This window comes from Abrus precatorius, unplaced genomic scaffold (assembly GCF_003935025.1).
Source record: "Abrus precatorius isolate BTA unplaced genomic scaffold, Abrus_2018 Scaffold4, whole genome shotgun sequence".
NCBI classification, from domain to species: Eukaryota; Viridiplantae; Streptophyta; class Magnoliopsida; order Fabales; family Fabaceae; genus Abrus; species Abrus precatorius.
The window spans coordinates 16,706,484-16,723,873 of NW_020874384.1; the positions used below are offsets into that span (position 1 = coordinate 16,706,484).

Genomic DNA, 17,390 nt, shown 5'->3' on the forward strand with positions numbered 1-17,390 from the left:
GTGTAAGCTTAGGAAAACAAACAACTAAAAATAAGAAAGTAGTATAGTACAATAGTTATGTATGGTTTTAAGAGGGGAAAGAACTAAAATTTTGTACTGCATGTACTACACAATCCCTAACCAGAATAAATCCAATCGAGTATTGTTATCACAACATAGATACATAGATGATAGAATCATTTGTTAGATAATTTTATTGTTGAAAACAAATAAAAACATAACAATTGAATATGATTAGAAACTAATTATAATAACAAGAATAATTATTATATACAAGCAAATAATTAATTGCATTTTCACATAGAGAAGCAGTTGCCCTTGTTGCTTTGAAGTTTGATGGGTGCTGAAAGCGGCGGCGCAGTCTTGGAAGTGGAACGAACGGACTCATATCTCCGCCGTGCGGATGGCCGTGGAAGATTCTCCGGCACGATGGTTTCAAGCGAGTTGCCACGCCAAGGTGGGCACGTTCTTTTCTCACTCCATTTGGCACCAACGTTGGAAAGTGATGAATTATTTGATACCTCTTCGACAATTAACACCGTCACACTCTCCTCCGAAACAACGGCTTCATGAGGCAGTGCCACTGAATTGCACATTTCTAGTCCAATTATGGTGCAACACGATGCCACTCCCATCACCACTACGCATTGCCTTCTCCAACATCTTTCGTTTTTCACCCTTTACAAAACATGCCATTAATTGGTTGTGTTAGTAAAATTTTATGAGTGACATGAGTGACATGCCATATATGTATATAAGCTACAACCCAAAAGATTAGATCAATTAAGAGCAGCACTTAAAAACTTACAGTGAAACTTGAGGTGGCTTTGTGGGGACGAGAGAAGCGTTTGAAGTAGAAGGGGGGAAACTTAGGTAGCAGCTAGTTCTCATGGTTGAGAGTTGAGACTCTTCTTCCCTCGATCACTCTCTTAACTTTTTTATGTATTATAACATAACATATGGTACTATACATAAAGTTTAAACTTGAAGTAAAAGGAAGGAATATAAATAATAGTAGATATAGGAACAAGAAAAGTAGCCTTGAAAAATCTAGTGTGCGTGTGTAAAGTAAATAGGAGGGAATAGTGAAAAGGATGGTTTGGGGTGGTAGTTGTTGAAATTTGATACGTGGGTTAGAGTTTAATGGCGAAAAAGAAGCCATCTTTGTTTACTTGAATTGGTTGAGTTTAGCTTGTTTTGTTGTTGATGGTGCTTCCTATTACTTGCCGTCTTTGCAGCAATTTCGCTTTGCGGAGTAGAGGACATAGCAGTCACAGTCTCAGCGTCTACCTTAACCCACTTTGTTGGATGAAACTTTGGATCTCCTTACCTTAATCATCGCACTTGTTTCACATTCCACAATGCAATTATTCATAACATCTCGCAACTCATTTTTTATATTTGTACAAAACTCACATTCAAGATTTTATTTAAAAGAGATTAAGTAGATATCATTTTCTACCCAAAAAAAATATATATATTATATGTTATTTTTAATTTAATAATATTTATAAATTTTAAAATATAAATATATTCATTATGTTAAATATTTTTTTTGCTTTTGAATCTTGGCATTTCAATTACGTAATATTGGTTCCATTTCGTAATAGATTAAACAAATAATATATTCACTTACGAAACACAGAAAATTGACATCCGAAAGAAAAGTTGAATGAATTTTTGTGGGTCAAAATTGTCCCCTTTTTTAAAAATGAATAATATTAAGAAAAATCCAAAGAAAGTGTATTACGTTACATTAGCATCACGACTTCGTTTTCGTTTTCGTTTTCGTTTTCGCTCTTTTGTTTTCCCATCGCAATTTTCATCAAACATTTTTTTTTTCCATATTTAATATTTCAAAAATGAACATTGAAAACAATTTCATAAAACAAAATAAAAAGCTTCGTGTGAGATAGTGAGACAAAAAGTTAAGCTTAACTTAAAATACTTTTTGTAACGACAACTTGGCTAAATTCATTTATTGAAGAAAATGGGTAATTGCTAAAAAAAAAAGTATTTGATATAGTACTTCTAAATTTAAGATGTATTAAAATTTTTTTTTAAGATTATACCAAAATATTAAAAAATATTTATATATATTTTAAATATATTGCTAATTCTACTATTAAAATCAATAATTATTATGATCGTTCTATGTATAAAAGAGCATATAAAATCTTTTTATTTTGTTTAGAGTAAATTAAAAAAAGTGATATTTTCCAAAATTAGTATGCTTGCAACGCACTTCTAATATCCAACGGAGCTACCGATTTTGTCGGCATAAAAAGGTTTTGATTGCTTAGTTATAGGTAGCTACCAATTCATTCACAAATTAATTTTAATCACATGACAATTAACAAAATCCCTCAACTAAAATATGAATTTTGATGATTGGTTATGGGTAATGCTAAAATAATTTGAAATTTGCATGCAAATTATAATCGTTAATTAAGTGCTATCCCTTATTGGTAATGGTAAATTAGAATGTTGATAATTAGTATATGTGGATGATGTTGATATGACCAAAGGTGAAGACGTGACTAGGGAACATCTAACCATCATCATTTGGTGAATGCTTCTCAATCATTCTTCAATTTCAAATGTAAAACAAAATATTATTAATCATTCATTCACCTTTTGATATTTCTTTTGTCCAAGATCTTTTTTAAAAGCAACCTAAGAAGGACACGTAATAAGGAAAATATATAAGTCAATCACTTCATTGAAAAACCCTTAACTACCATAAAGGTATAATGCTTCAAATTTTAAATTTTTATGTTTTAATAATTTTTATTTTTAGTCTCTTTTAATTGACGTAGTTCAAATGAATACCAATTTTTAATAAATCATGTCAACAATACAATAAAAATTACAAAAAATATAAAAATAAAAAACTTTGTTAAAAAATATAAAAAATAATTATTAAAACATATTTAAACTAAAACAAAAATGTTTTAGTTTAATGTCAAGCTTAGAGTAAACTAATATTTAATTAGGTTTATTTAATAAATAAATTCAGTTTAGTTTTTTTTTTCTTTCAAAAAGTGTATTTGTTTTAAAAAATATATTTTGAATCATTTAAGAACTTTTTTAATGTTCAATAAATTGATATGTTTAAAACAAATTGTAGATGATAGAATGATATTATAATACTTTAAACAAATAAACGCCGTGCAATTTAATATGATATAGTTTGAATAAGTTTGTTGAAAAGTCGTTATAAAATAAAATATTAATATAATTTTTTTAATTTCCTCATAAAATAAAATAAATAAATTTATTAACTATTTAAATGAGATACTTGATAAAGTAGAAAAAAGTTTAAATATTTTTAATTCCTTTTATTAAAAAGAATAAATAAGTTTAAAGATATGTTTGATTTCTGTTTTTAAAACAGCTTTCTGTTTTAAAAAATAATTATAATACAAGTCTATATTAAAATTAATTTTTAAAAATAAAATACTGTTTTAAAAACAGAAATTAAACATACTTTAAATATTTATTTTTAAAAGTCATTTTTTTTCTTCTTCAAGCAAATAATTAGTGGCTTTGGTTGTGCATTATGAACAGGGTACGATTTTAGCCAACATTAAAGAACGCAGAATCAGGCATACACACAGATAAGATAAAAATACATCCTTATTCATGCATTTTTTCTTCTTCTTCCATTAAAACAAAATATTAAAGGTGACATACTTAAAAATATATTTTTGAACTATGTGTATCAGTGTATATACAAAATATAATATATAATATCATATCTAATAGCAATTTTAAGTGATTCAAATAATAAATTTTAGTAAATTATATGTTTTATAGGACGTTGACTCAAGATGGGTGTCATGATCGAAGAACAAATCTAATTATCATTTGGTTGAGGTTGGTAAATCATTAAAACTTGAAAATTCAACTCATCAATCATCCTGCATTCAGATCCCTTAAATTATTATTATATATATTAAAAAAGAAAAAAAAACCTCATGAATCATCTTCTGTTGGCAAGGAAAAATACATTTATTATGAAAAAGATACACACCTCTGGAGAAAAGGTCCCTAGCTGTTAAACAAAGCTCACAAAGTTTTCCGCAACGTTACATAGAGATACGACGTCGTTACGAACCTGCCACCGCACTTGGAAAGTTAAAACCCCACCAACCACCGACCACCGCCTTCAGATACGACGGTGAATCTCTCTCTCTCTCTCTCTCTCTCTCTATACAACATTTTACATGTAAATCCCTTCTCACGAAGCTCTGCATTTGCGATACATGTTTATTCCATTGGAATCGCAGAGACCCACCCATCCAGCCTAACTCCAAAAGACCTAATTTTTCCACTCGTGATAGCTACCCAATAGCTTTTTGCAATCTGGGTCGAACTCATTTCGATTTGAAGTTACTGGGATCTTATGGTTTGAAGAATGGAAGAAATTGAAAGGGTGAATTGTTGTAGTGAAAGTGAAAATGAAAGTAGGAGCTATAGTGAGAGTCGACCTCCCAATCCAAACCCTGCGGTGTTACCTTGCAAGAAATCCCTTGTTCGCCACGCTTCTCTTGTAAGTTTTTTTTTTCCACAAAAATATTTTTAATTTTTAATGAATATGCGTATGTTTTATGCTAATGGTGTGGATGTGTGCATATCTTTTTAGACCGAATTAGAATAATTTCTGCTTTTGCAGTTGAACAGTTACAGGGGTTATTAGGTTCGATTCTGATATCTATATTTGTCTATTTTTAACACCGTTCCTTTTTCTTTACATTACCGTTTGTCATTTTGATGCAGTGAGAGTTTTTGGAAAGTTAAATGGTTGAGTATTATGTACAAGTATGGTTAGCTTATGGGGTGTATTTCTTTTCTTTTTTAGTAAATAAAACCTATGATTAGGATATATGGAGATTTTGTTGTGAAGAAGCAATGTAAAACAACGATGGTGGGTTGGTCTGGTTAGATCGTGGAGGTAGAAGAGTAGATAACAACACGTGTGAATGAGGTTGCTCTTTGTCCCTTTTCAGGGACTAATGCCCTTACTTTTGTTTTCAGTAGTAGGAATCCTCAAACCAAGTGTGCTAACCTGCTGGGGCTCTTCCTTATTTGTTCATCTCATTCTAATTGGTGGTTTTAATATTGATATAGTTTACGGCCTTTTCACTGGTTAATGGTTATTAATGACTGCTATCATTAGGGCTGTTTGTGGTGTTCACGTTTCTTTCTGCACTGAAATAGTTTATCTTAAAGTTTTCATTTTTTTAATGTGTTTTCTGAATTTTTTTTTATTGCAAAATTGGCAGTTGAAAACGAACTTGTCAGATGTATCTGTCGAACCAGGACATGTTACTGAAGATTGTCACTCTGATTTCTTTCCAATGCTTCGCTCTGGAGCATGCGCTGATATTGGATTCCGGTCAACTATGGAAGATGCATATGTTTGTGTTGACAATTTTATGCAGGATTATGGACTCAAGAACAATGTAGATGGACCCAGTGCTTTTTATGGGGTATATCTCTGCGCTTGGCGCTTAAAATTGATTGGAGTACTAATTGTTTTATTAATGAATTATATATTTTTTGTCTTTTTATTCATTGTCATCTGCATGTGCTTTTCTTTTCTTTCTTTGTCTTCTTTCACTCTTGTGTTCCACACATCTTATCACGTCTGTTTTTGGAAGTTCCTTGCAAATCTTTATTTCACATGCTAATCTTTTCTCGTAATAATGTCTTGCCTTACCTATGTCATAGATCAATGCATGTAAACACGTTTTAGACTCAATGCTGCTCAAGCTGGTCTTGGGAGTTTTACCAGCTTACAAGAATCAATTAGTTTGTGTTTGTTTCTTGCATTTGTTTGTAACTATTTGTGAAAGTCAGATAACATTATATGGCCAATGACTTGTTTAGGTCTTTGATGGACATGGTGGAAAGCATGCTGCTGACTTTGCTTGCCGTCATTTGCCAAAGTTCATTCTTGAGGATGGAGATTTCCCGAAAGATATTGAAAGGATAGTTGCTTCAGCATTTATGCAGACAGACAATGCCTTTGCAGAAGCTTGCTCTCTGGATGCTCAACTTGTATCTGGCACCACTGCATTGGCTACTCTTGTTATAGGAAGGTCAGGATTTTGGCGTTCAATAATCTGGGTGTATATCAAGGTTGTCAAACTCGAGAGTTTACATAAACTTATATAGTGTCCGTAAACTCAAATCATAAACTCATAAGTGTTTACCTTTATGCAAAAATAATATTTAAAAAGCCACAATAATGAAGCAAAGCACAGTAACAAAGTTAAAAGCATATGTAGATAGTCAAATCATACGTTGACAATATGATTCTGGTGCCCTATTTCTGAATGTGATATTTCACAACTTGCGGAGAGAGAAGAAAAGTGATGCCGTAATTCCAAACGGTGTCGTTATGGTGAGAAGAGATTCTCCTTATGCTTTGCTAAACTGGTGGAATTGGGTGTAAACTCACGAGTTTACCTGAATTCATCTAAAAATGAGTTTGCATGCAATTTAATATAATTTTCTTTCCTGTGAATATAAGTGAGTTTGACAACCACACTATACACCATTTTTTCAAATATTGCCAAAAGTATGCTGTTTATTTTTCTTTGAGGAAGTTTCCACTGTTTTTGAGATTTAGTCCATAAAGGCCAGAAATAATTGAATTGAGGTCCAGGAGCATTTTGCCTACCACGGGAATTGGCCCATAATTCTATTTTTATGTTTCTCCTTTTCCAAAATAAAAGACTTACCTGACATCAACTGCATACCTTTGGGAAGTTGCATATTGATTTTAGTTTCTGATTTCAGGTTGCTGGTGGTGGCAAATGCTGGAGATTGTCGAGCAGTGCTGTGCCGCCGTGGAAAGGCAATAGAAATGTCGAGGGATCACAAACCGGGGTGCAAAAAAGAGCAGAAGCGTATCGAGGCATCTGGGGGGTATGTATACGATGGATATCTTAATGGACAGCTTAATGTTGCTCGTGCTCTTGGTGACTGGCACATGGAAGGAATGAAAAGCAAAGATGGTGGACCCCTGACTGCAGAACCTGAACTCATGACCACAAAACTGACCGCTGAGGACGAATTTCTCATCATAGGTTGTGACGGGATTTGGGATGTATTTAGGAGCCAAAATGCAGTGGATTTTGCTCGGCGTAGGCTTCAGGAGCATAACGACCCAGCCTTGTGTAGTAAGGATCTGGTTGATGAGGCTTTGAAGAGAAAAAGTGGAGACAATTTGGCTGCTGTTGTGGTTTGCTTCCACCAGCAGCCTCCACCTAACTTGGTGGCTCCACGCTCTAGAGTGCACAGGAGCTTCTCTGCTGAGGATTTGAAGGAGTTGCAAAGCTTCCTAGACAGCTTGGGTAATTGAGTTGACAAACTCCTTTTGGTTCGTTCTTGTTAAGTTTTCTTTTTGAGAATTAAGATTCATTTGTAATTGTAGGTGTAGGCTGAGAGAAAACTTCGAATGTAACATATGCGGCATCTAGTCGACATTTAATTTAGTCATTGGATTGTTAGCAATTTAGAATTACTGCTACTGCTTCATTCATATTTCCCTTTTTGCATAAGCAAAACCAACAATACATAGCTTCAGGGCTTGTTTGCTTCTCAGTTCTGACTAAGAGCCATGAGGGCACTCCCCTGCTGTTTTACTTGGTTGCTTGATGTTTTTTTTTTTTATCATGCGGGGATCTCAGTGGAGATGCAAGTGCATCATGCATGTTTTCCTACTTGGTAGCTTGGGTTACTGTGGAGGATGATGTTTGGAAGTCACATTCTAGTAAAAATAATGAGAAATTGAAGCTAAGACCGATTTGTAAAGTAGTGTAATTTAAGATACTAAATTATTTTAAAGAGCCATTTTAATTTAGTAATCATAGATATTTCTAATAATTTGTCATGTATTTGAACAATTCTGTTTCGTCTTTAAATTAAAGTGTTTGTGCAAGCAATTCTCAAACCAGTTAAACTATATATTTATATTTGCCCACATCTTTATCACTGATGTTATCTTCAAAATTTCTACACAATTTCATAGTTTCTTTGGATACTACTAAAATGAGAATGAAATACGAAAAGATGAAGGTGAGATATATATGTTATTTTAAAAATGTATTAAAGAAATCTTGTTTTTAAAAGGATAACTAAAGATATATTTACTGTTAAACTTTAATATGTCAAAATTATGATATATTTATAAATTTAATTTAAATACACTGCTAATATAAATATGATTGGCATTCAATCATGGATTGACATATTAGTAAGAGTAATATAAAAATTATATTCACAATGTATTTTAATTAGTTGATTGCACTAAAATTAAATGCTATATGTCAAATTAAGGGAGACTATTTCTTATTTTTTATTATAAAAATAAATTGACTTCAAACAATTTTTTTATTTTTTATTTTTCCCATTTCCTTTCTGAATAAACTAGTTTTTCTTTTTTCAATTACATATCTTTCTTGCTAAAACTTTCGGGTTCCAACATAATCTAAAGCTTGTAACACTCTGATTGTGTGGATTGTGCTCTTTTGAATATATATTTTTATATTTCTGAATATACTGGAAAGTTTGTTTTAAATATATTTAGTGAAATAGTTACAGCTTTGTAATTATTTTAAATTTGAAATTTAATTCAGGATAGTTTCTAAGAAAAAAAAAAAGGCAAGGACATTAATAGTTTTTCAATTGATTGTTTTTCATCAGTTATTAACCTATATTTAATTTTGACTCAATTAACACTTGACGTCACTTTTACTGTCAAAATAAATAGTGAGTGTGACGTAACGTTGTTAAGTAAGTACTTTTTTTTTTCCTAATAAATGACACTTTATTGTATGTACGGTTATTATCGATCAGATTCATTAAAATGGAATCAATTCGATCAAAATGGTCCCCTAAATAATTTTCTTTGCTTTTGTTGGTTTTCCATTTATCTCTTAGTTGACTTAGTCTTCTTTGGCTCTTGCTCTCTTTTCACAAGCACATTCAAATGGGCCAATCATTGAGATTCCCAATCAAGAAAATACAATGAAGCGGGTGTTGTGGAAGTAAAGATATGAATTAAAATTTTAGGATAAAAAGTTAAAAAAAAGTGTTCTTTGACAAAGAATCCAAGAGAGAAAGTGACACAATGGGCAAGGAGAAATAATTATCCTATTCATTTTATATTATTTATCCTTTAAAATATCGTATACTTCTTAAAAAAATATATTATTTACATAAGTTATAGTGATAAAATAACTTCTTTAACAAAAATACTCTAATTAAAAAACACAAAAATAGAATGCAATGTGAATTTATTTAGATGGGAACGGGAGATATTTTGAGACAGACTAAAATATACACATGTAATGTAATTGGAGGGAATAAAATGAAAGTGCTTTCAGAAAAATGACTACAACCAAACTTGCACAACAAAGGAGGGTTGTATCTAAGTTTCTATATTTATATCCCTTGAAGTTCAACAAAATTCTGGAACATATGATCATTCATTTACAAGTTGTATAAAATAACAATGCTCATCTCTTTTGGAAATTGAATGCCTTAATTGAGAAGGCAAAGGTAAATCCAAAGAGGAGTGAAAAGCCAACAACAACAACTGCAGCTACACCTATAAAATCATCTCTATATCCAAAATAACTCCTAACAAACTCTTCCACAGTCTCTCCAGTCTCTATACGTTCTTTTATATCACCAAATTGTGAAGTAACCAATCCATATAAGGTCCAAGAAACAGGACAAATCCACAAGTACCATCTCCACCACACTGGCATTCTCTGTGACATATCATGATCATAATAGCATTTGTGAGTTACTAACTTTAACTTACTATGTACATGGTCTAGTGTAGAAATGTGGCTAAAGGGACACATAAACTTACCGTTCGGGGGATGACAAATCCTGAGAAAAGGTTCCATATCATGTAGAACCCAAAGGAAACTATAGCAGCAACATTGTGATCTGGGGTGAGACCCACAGCCATCATTCCATAGAAGGTGAAGTATAAAAAGGTGAAGAACATGAAGAATAGATACCAAAAGAACTTGCTGATTGTCCAATCAAAACCAATCATGGCATACACTATAACTCCATACACAAGGGTCTGTATGAGTATGTATGGGATCTCAATAGCAACCTGAACATATCAAATGTCGTGTGAGTTGGCTAAAACTTCCTCACAAAGAAACAAGTTTTGCTTTCTTTCAACTTCATAATTAGTGTTCAATAATTAAAAGAAAAGGTTAATTGATTGTTAATAGTAATACTGATAATGTTCTTTAGTCATTGCATGAGAAATTTGTTGCATACCTGTCCAAATGCATAGGGTAAAGCTGAGTACATTCCTGCAGCTCTTTCTCTATAGAAGACTGTTCTCTCAATGGCTACAACTGGTTGCACAGATGTGGCATTTTGTACTCCAATGAAGAGGACTGCAGCATACATGGATCCCATTGCATTGAATAGATCTTGTTTTCTTTGCCTGCATCAGAATAATATGTGAATAAAGGCAATACAAAACAATGACGAGGCAAAATAAATTAGGGACATTGGTTGTATTCTCTTACCTTTTGGAGCCAATATCCCAAAATATTGTCCCAAACAAGATGGCTATGATTGTTGTGAATAGAAGTCTCACTGCACTATATGGGGGATTTCTCCAGTAAGATAGGTTTTGTTTCCAAAGGCAAGCCATACATTGGGTAAAGAAAGACTGTGAGTACTTTGTGGGGAAGTACAAGTCTTTAGAACCAGCTAGTGGGGTATTAAGTTCCCCGATCAAGGCCTTGTTTCTCCTGAATGTAATTGTTCAATATTGATTAACCATACAAAAGCATATTAACAGTAACAAATGCTTATAAAGCAGTGTTTTCTTCTAAACATCTGAATGAAGTTTTCCATTATGCATTTCTAATGATATAATAAGGGTTTTACTTTAAATTTCAAGTTGTTCCTACCTGTATAGGTCGGAATTCTTGTATAGTTCAGCAAAGTTAACTCCAAGAGCTTCTTCTTGTGCGTCTGAAGTAATCTCCAACATCCAGGTGGCAGGATTATAACCGTTCTTAATTTTTGTCACTCCATTAATTCCCTACAAGAAGCATGGCTTACTTTGATGAACAAACTTATTGCAAATATAAAAATATTTACAAGTACTAACTAAATGCTAGTAATTACGAAATAGAGATGGTGCATACCTCAAAGTAATTGATCAAATGAGAACAATGCCGACCTAAAGGCCCCACATATATTTCCTCACCTCCACGCTTCAAGAGGAGTAACTGTAATATTACAACACAGATATTCAGCCTTCAGGCACTGATTTTTTTTTCAGCAAGTCACAAAAAGGAAAAGGGTCACTGACCTCATCAAAAGCATCAAATATATCAATGCTAGGCTGGTGAATTGTGCATACCACAGTTCGACCTGTATCCACTGTATTCCTCACTGTTCTCATTACTATAGCAGCAGCTCTAGCATCAAGGCCAGAGGTAGGTTCGTCCATGAATATAATAGATGGATTGGCAACAAGTTCAACTGCAATTGTCAACCTCTTGCGCTGCTCCGTGGACAAGCCATTCACTCCAGGCAAACCCACCAAGGCTTCTCTTAATGAAGTCAACTCTACCAGCTCCATCACTTCCTCAATGAACATCTGCAATCAATCAATCAATAGGAGTTGTAAGCAACTGAGATGACAGTGGACACTTCAAAGAAGGTCTAATGTCATGTGTTATGTGTGTACGCGTGCCCCTGTGTACTAAGAAATCCTAACATGAGCAAGAGCACGGTATTCATATTAGGCATAACCAATCAAATCAAATATTCAAGATTTCCTCCTTTCAACCAGTGATTGGATTCTCCAATGTTTGTTAATATACTATGTATCATAGTTTACAAAGTACCTGTCTGGTGGTAGAATCAACCTCAGGGGGTAACCGGAGCCATGCAGAATAAACCAATGACTCAGAGACTGTAACATGGGGGGAGTGGATATCAGTTTGTTCGCAGTATCCTGCTATGCGAGCAAAAGTTTCTTGCTTTTTAGGGTACCCGGATATTGTGATTTGCCCTTGAATATATCCTGCTGTTTTTCTTCCAGACAACACATCCATTAGAGTTGTTTTACCTGCCCCACTTATACCCATTAGGGCTGTTAGAACTCCTGGTCTAAAAGCTCCATTAACACCCTTCAAAAGTTCAAGTCTATCTTCAAGAATGCCTTGGTTCTTCATTTCCTGCAAGCATAAAGGGAATGAAAATCTGATCTATTGCCTTACTAATATATTAGGATGGAGACTACAAATGACTCTCACTTTTTCAAGTTTGTTTTGACCGAAAATAGTTAACATAATTTCCATATGCTACTATATTATTATGCTATGAACATGAAGGATGACTAATTCTAATGCTCTATTATAGAAAAAAGCCATTCCATTCGAAGTCAGTTCTTGTACCTGTGGCATTTCCACTGCATATCTGATTTCATCGAAGGTGATAGAAAGGGGTGTGAAAGGAAGAACCATCCCTCGCTTCCTGCTTTGATCAGTTGCACTAATGCTTCCCACTCTTGCTGACAGTGTTCTAGATGACACACTTCTTCGACTTTCATTCCCTTTATCTGCATTGAAATTATATTTTGATCGTCTTACATGCATGAGCAGGTGCAATCAAAATAGAAAAAATAAAATAAAATGAAGAACTTGTAACTCACCAGAAGAACCTCTGAATCTAGATGACAGTTCGATGATGTGTCCATTTTTGCCCGCATTTCTCTCAGCTAAGGCTTCTTCTGATATTAAAGCTTGTGGTTTACCAAATGCTGAAGCACAATGTTTCAATTGTTAGGGCACTTCATCAATTGCATAATTTCAAAGGTTCATGTCTTATAGGATACTTGTACTTACGGTCAAGATAATGTAAGGCCAATGGGAAAAGGAAGTTGAATAGTAACATGTATCCAATGGAAGCTCCAACTCCAATCCAATACCAGTATGTTTCAGGGAAAATCCCACGTGACTTCAAGACTAGTACTCCTAATGGTTCTGTTGAATTAGGCAGAACCTGCAATGCAACAGTGTAGCCAAACACTGATCAAGATTGTTTACTAGTTATACTTTTGTATTCTCCCACATGTTTCATTTATGGGAATGTGATTTTATTGCTTACATGTGACCAACTCTTGCCGAGGAATTCATTCACAGCTAGAGCATTCTGTGCATACATCATGGGTGAGAACCAATAACCCCATAACCACCACTTCTGCACATCAACTGATTCAATATAACTTATCTCTGTTAGATAACCGAATACCTTGAAACAAGCAACATGCTGGTTTGAAAATAAACTTGATTATTAATAGGACAAAACTTATGTGCCGTTTTTTTAAACTGTTAGTGTTGTTTATCAATAAAAATTAGAGTTTTAATTTTAAAAAAGATTTATATTTAATGTCATCACAGGATACCGAGGTAAAATTCTAATTTTGTTAGTAAACAATATCAACATCATCTCAAGAATTGTATCTAAGTTTTGTCATTACTAATACTTTACCTCTAGATAGGACAAATCCACCCATGACCATAACTGCAAGCAAAGCAAAAGACCCAACTGTGTTTGCAACAATAATGTTCCTCCCAACTGCCCCCATAAATCGAAAAAGTCCAGATGCCATCTGGTTGATACAAACTAGTAGAAAGTACTGTTTGATGAACCTGCATGGAGAGCTATTATTAGTACACGGCAAAGCGAACTATATAAATTCTATACATTAAAAATTAAAAAGATTAATTCTCACCTAGCAAAGCTTGGATCAAATCCTATAACATAGTAAGTCATCACATCCCAAATACCAACTTCCACTAAGGTTATAGGAATCTTAAGGATCCATGTAGGTATAGAGTATGCCCAAGAAGGAAAAAAGAGAAGGTCCCTTTGCTTGTAGAAAACTGGGAGTTTCATGATGGACATGGATAGTTCTGAGTATCCATTGAACATAATAACAATTAGTACAAAGAACAGTGCACCCATAAAGATCCCACCATCAGTTTCTGTATCCCGGTGCATCTCAGTTCTCAGGAACAATGTCATTGTTATGAATCCGGTTAAAATCAACTGAAAATGAATGAAACAAAACATGAGCTAATCTAGTTGAAAAAGCTAGCACTAATGATTAAGGAAGAGAAAGCATTGAAGTTAGAACAGTGCTTACTTGCCACATCTTGAAAATATATATAAATGAATTCCTTTTCATGAGTAAGAATTCTCTGGATACACAAGCTTTCAACAGTTCCTTCTTGCTAACACCATACTTTTTCTTTGTTAACACAGCAGGGTGGCCTTTGGAAGTGTCAAATGGAGTACCAAGTTCATCACCAAGTTTTCTACCAACGTGAAATGATTGAAATGCTTCAGCAAACTCTTTAACAGTGATGAAGGTATATGGCTCATCTTTATTAGCCCAATACTGTTCTTGATCTTTTCTTGATGTTACCTGTCATATACATGAACATAAAGAGCTAAGTGGTATGTCTTTGAAGGATGAAAATATCAAAACAAGTATAGCGAAGCTTAAAATTACCTCTTGTAGAAAGTCTGCTACTCCTTTCCTCTCTGGACATTTGAAACCCATGTATTCAAAGAATTCAAGTACATTTTCCCTTGGACCCTGATAAACAATTTGTCCATCTGAGAGGAGAATTATATCATCAAATAACTCATAAGTTTCTGGTGCTGGCTGGAGAAGAGAGATCACAGCAGTTCCATTGAGAATGTGGATTGATTGCCTTAGAGAATTAACCATTTGGAATGTGGTAGAACTGTCCAAACCAGTTGATATTTCATCCATGAAAAGAGCTCTTGCTGGTCCAACTAGCATCTCACCTATAATTCATTAGCATCAAAATACACAAAAAGTAAATCAATCTGGAAAGAAGGAAAAAGAAAAACTTCACTTTACTTTAAATAGATATTGAGATTTTTTGTTTACCAGTTGTCACTCTCTTTTTCTGTCCACCAGAAATACCCCGAATCATGTCATCCCCTACCATGGTATCAGCACAAACATCTAGTCCCAAAATCTGTGAAATGTTAGGAACAGAAACAACTAAGTTTCTTCATCATTTTACCTTAAAACCATCTTAAAAAAATTTGATGAATTCACTTTGCTACCTTCATTATATAATCTGTAACTACATTGGTTTCTTGGCCTTCTAGTGCTGCTGCCTGAAAATTCAGCAAGTTTAGTTTAGCTACCAATATTTCTAACTTGTTCATGTGGACTTCATTTGAATAACTACAAGGAGGTCTATTAACATATATATATATATATATATATATATATATATATATGTCACCTTCATATAAATATCAAGATCAGGATCTGGCTTAATGTTTGCAGCCTTCTCTCTTCTTGATAGTTCTGCCAGCATCTCTGCAAGTTACACAAATAGAAAAAGGTTCAATAAAATTTGAATAACAATTTTCTTAATCCTATGTCGTTTCAAAGGGCTTACTGACCATAACGGGTTCCAATCCCTTGACACCTTGCTGAAAAAGCCAATGTTTCTCTGACTGTCATTTCTCCTATGTGCAGATCAGTTTGACTTATGTAAGCTGATGTTCTCTGTGGCACAAATTCCTCCATCCGATGGCCATTATACGAAACTCGGCCCGAAAACTGCAATAGAATTGAACGAATCATAAGCCTTAAATGATTCTGATTCTCCATCCTAAGCATTCATTAGTGCAGTTGCTGAAACAGGAGTTAATCTCACACGCCCTTACTTTTAGATCTTTACTGAGTCTTCCAGCCAGTGCCAACAACAATGTGGTCTTTCCAGAGCTTGGAGGGCCTAAAAGCAGTGTCATTCTGCAAAAACCAAAGCGAAAAATTGTTGAGAAATACAGTTTCCCAAGTTAGTACATACCAAATTCACAAAGTTCAAACTGAACCCTCTTACCTTTTAGGCTTGATGATTCCACTGACATGATGAAGAATTGTGAATGGCTTCTTTCTACTGGGAATAAGGTGAAGAGAATTCAAGAACCCCTTCAGAAAAATAAAGAACAAATGCACACACGTGAACCTGGAGTCAGTTTTATCTGCTTCAAAAGGAACTTTTTGGGACAACATCCAAATCTATTGACCATTTAATTACCTCTAACAAATTCACACAGAAGTTAAGGATTGTAGGCAATGCCCTGCTTCCAACATGAGCTTCAGCTTCAACACTCAAGTGCTCAAAACGTACTTCAATTGTTGGAATTTCAAGTCCAACTCTGCACTTTCAACACAAACACATTATAACTGAAAATTTCATTACACATACAATAAGCAGTAGCAGGAGCACAGGTCTAAAAAGATCCAATTTCTTAACAAGTGAAAGAGCTCAAATAAAAACTGAAACATGACAAACACTAAGGGTATGTTTGGAAATACAGCTTAATTAAGCGCTTATTGAGTAAACTTTTTTACATGAAGACTTAAATCATATAATTGACCATAAAACTTCTAGTCATAAGCTGAAAAAGAGCTTATTCAGACAAGTTATATTATAGCTTATTGGAATAAGCTGAAAAGAGCTTATGAGAGTCACAAGTTATTCCATAAACTCTTCCAAACAGGGCCTAAATCAGTGGCTTACCGATCAATGCGATCTCTAAACTTCAACAAGAACTTCTCATTATCTTCTTCTGCAATCTTGACAAGCCTCTCCACCAAAGTCTTCCTCTGAAGTGGACCAAGTTTGTTTATATCAATCTCTATAGGTTGAGCATGTGGTTCATTGAGGATGCCCCTATTCATGCGTAGATATGTGGGAAGTTTCTCAATGGCAGCCCATTTAAGGTCTTGTTCATCATCATCTCTTCTTGAGGACCCTGAAAACACATCAACACCGCTGCTTCTCCATATGCTAGAGCTTCCAATGCGTGCACTAGGCACTCTCAGTTCACCACTTTCCATTGTGTATGTAATGTATTATGAACTTGTCATGCAATGCAAATGCAATGGTTGAAGTTGAATGAATGAGTCGTTCAAGCATGAACATGAGTTGCATACATAATGGAAATATTTTTTGTGTGTTCTCTCTTTCTGTTGTAGCAACTATTTATAGTACATAAAGAGGATTGAATTGATGGAACCTTGGGAATGGAGGCACCTACTTATAGTGCTGGAAGAACTCACACACACAATCCTACGTGCAATGTTCTCTGTTCTCTGAATAATGTACATTTCTTATTGAAAAGGACAGCTCTTCAAAATCATATAGCAGTTAGCCCATTAAAATAACAAAAAAATAAATTTATTTCAATATATATGTATATATATATAACAAAATTGCATGTGAGTTATATAAATTTTTATACTGTTAAAT

At 33.9% G+C, this 17,390-nt stretch overlaps 3 protein-coding genes across 4 annotated transcripts; 1 reads left to right on the top strand and 2 right to left on the bottom strand.

Moving 5' to 3' along the window:
- Positions 1–296: 296 nt before the first annotated feature.
- Positions 297–914, bottom strand: LOC113866211. Its single transcript, XM_027501091.1, has 2 exons — positions 809–914; positions 297–678 (listed from the first exon to the last, which is right to left on the bottom strand). The coding sequence occupies exons 1-2, from the start codon at positions 889–891 to the stop codon at positions 297–299; spliced, it is 465 nt and encodes a 154-aa protein (XP_027356892.1). The 5' UTR covers positions 892–914.
- Positions 915–4,007: 3,093 nt separating this feature from the next.
- LOC113865032 (probable protein phosphatase 2C 22) lies at positions 4,008–7,572 on the top strand. Of its 2 annotated transcripts, XM_027499367.1 has the most exons (5): positions 4,008–4,183; positions 4,293–4,555; positions 5,289–5,495; positions 5,896–6,107; positions 6,811–7,572. In XM_027499367.1, the coding sequence occupies exons 2-5, from the start codon at positions 4,421–4,423 to the stop codon at positions 7,373–7,375; spliced, it is 1,119 nt and encodes a 372-aa protein (XP_027355168.1). In that variant the 5' UTR covers positions 4,008–4,183; positions 4,293–4,420; the 3' UTR covers positions 7,376–7,572. The 2 variants fall into 2 exon arrangements, with proteins under 2 accessions (XP_027355168.1, XP_027355169.1); XM_027499368.1 differs by lacking the exon at positions 4,293–4,555.
- A 1,961-nt stretch (positions 7,573–9,533) lies between these two features.
- LOC113865253 (pleiotropic drug resistance protein 1-like) lies at positions 9,534–16,978 on the bottom strand. The gene is made up of 24 exons (XM_027499687.1): positions 16,659–16,978; positions 16,173–16,293; positions 15,975–16,063; positions 15,799–15,883; positions 15,532–15,691; positions 15,369–15,445; positions 15,184–15,237; positions 15,002–15,092; positions 14,594–14,895; positions 14,225–14,506; positions 13,811–14,127; positions 13,567–13,727; positions 13,183–13,286; positions 12,886–13,077; positions 12,728–12,839; positions 12,471–12,628; positions 11,919–12,251; positions 11,378–11,668; positions 11,211–11,294; positions 10,971–11,104; positions 10,581–10,808; positions 10,324–10,495; positions 9,896–10,150; positions 9,534–9,791 (listed from the first exon to the last, which is right to left on the bottom strand). The coding sequence occupies exons 1-24, from the start codon at positions 16,976–16,978 to the stop codon at positions 9,534–9,536; spliced, it is 4,380 nt and encodes a 1,459-aa protein (XP_027355488.1).
- Positions 16,979–17,390: the final 412 nt, after the last annotated feature.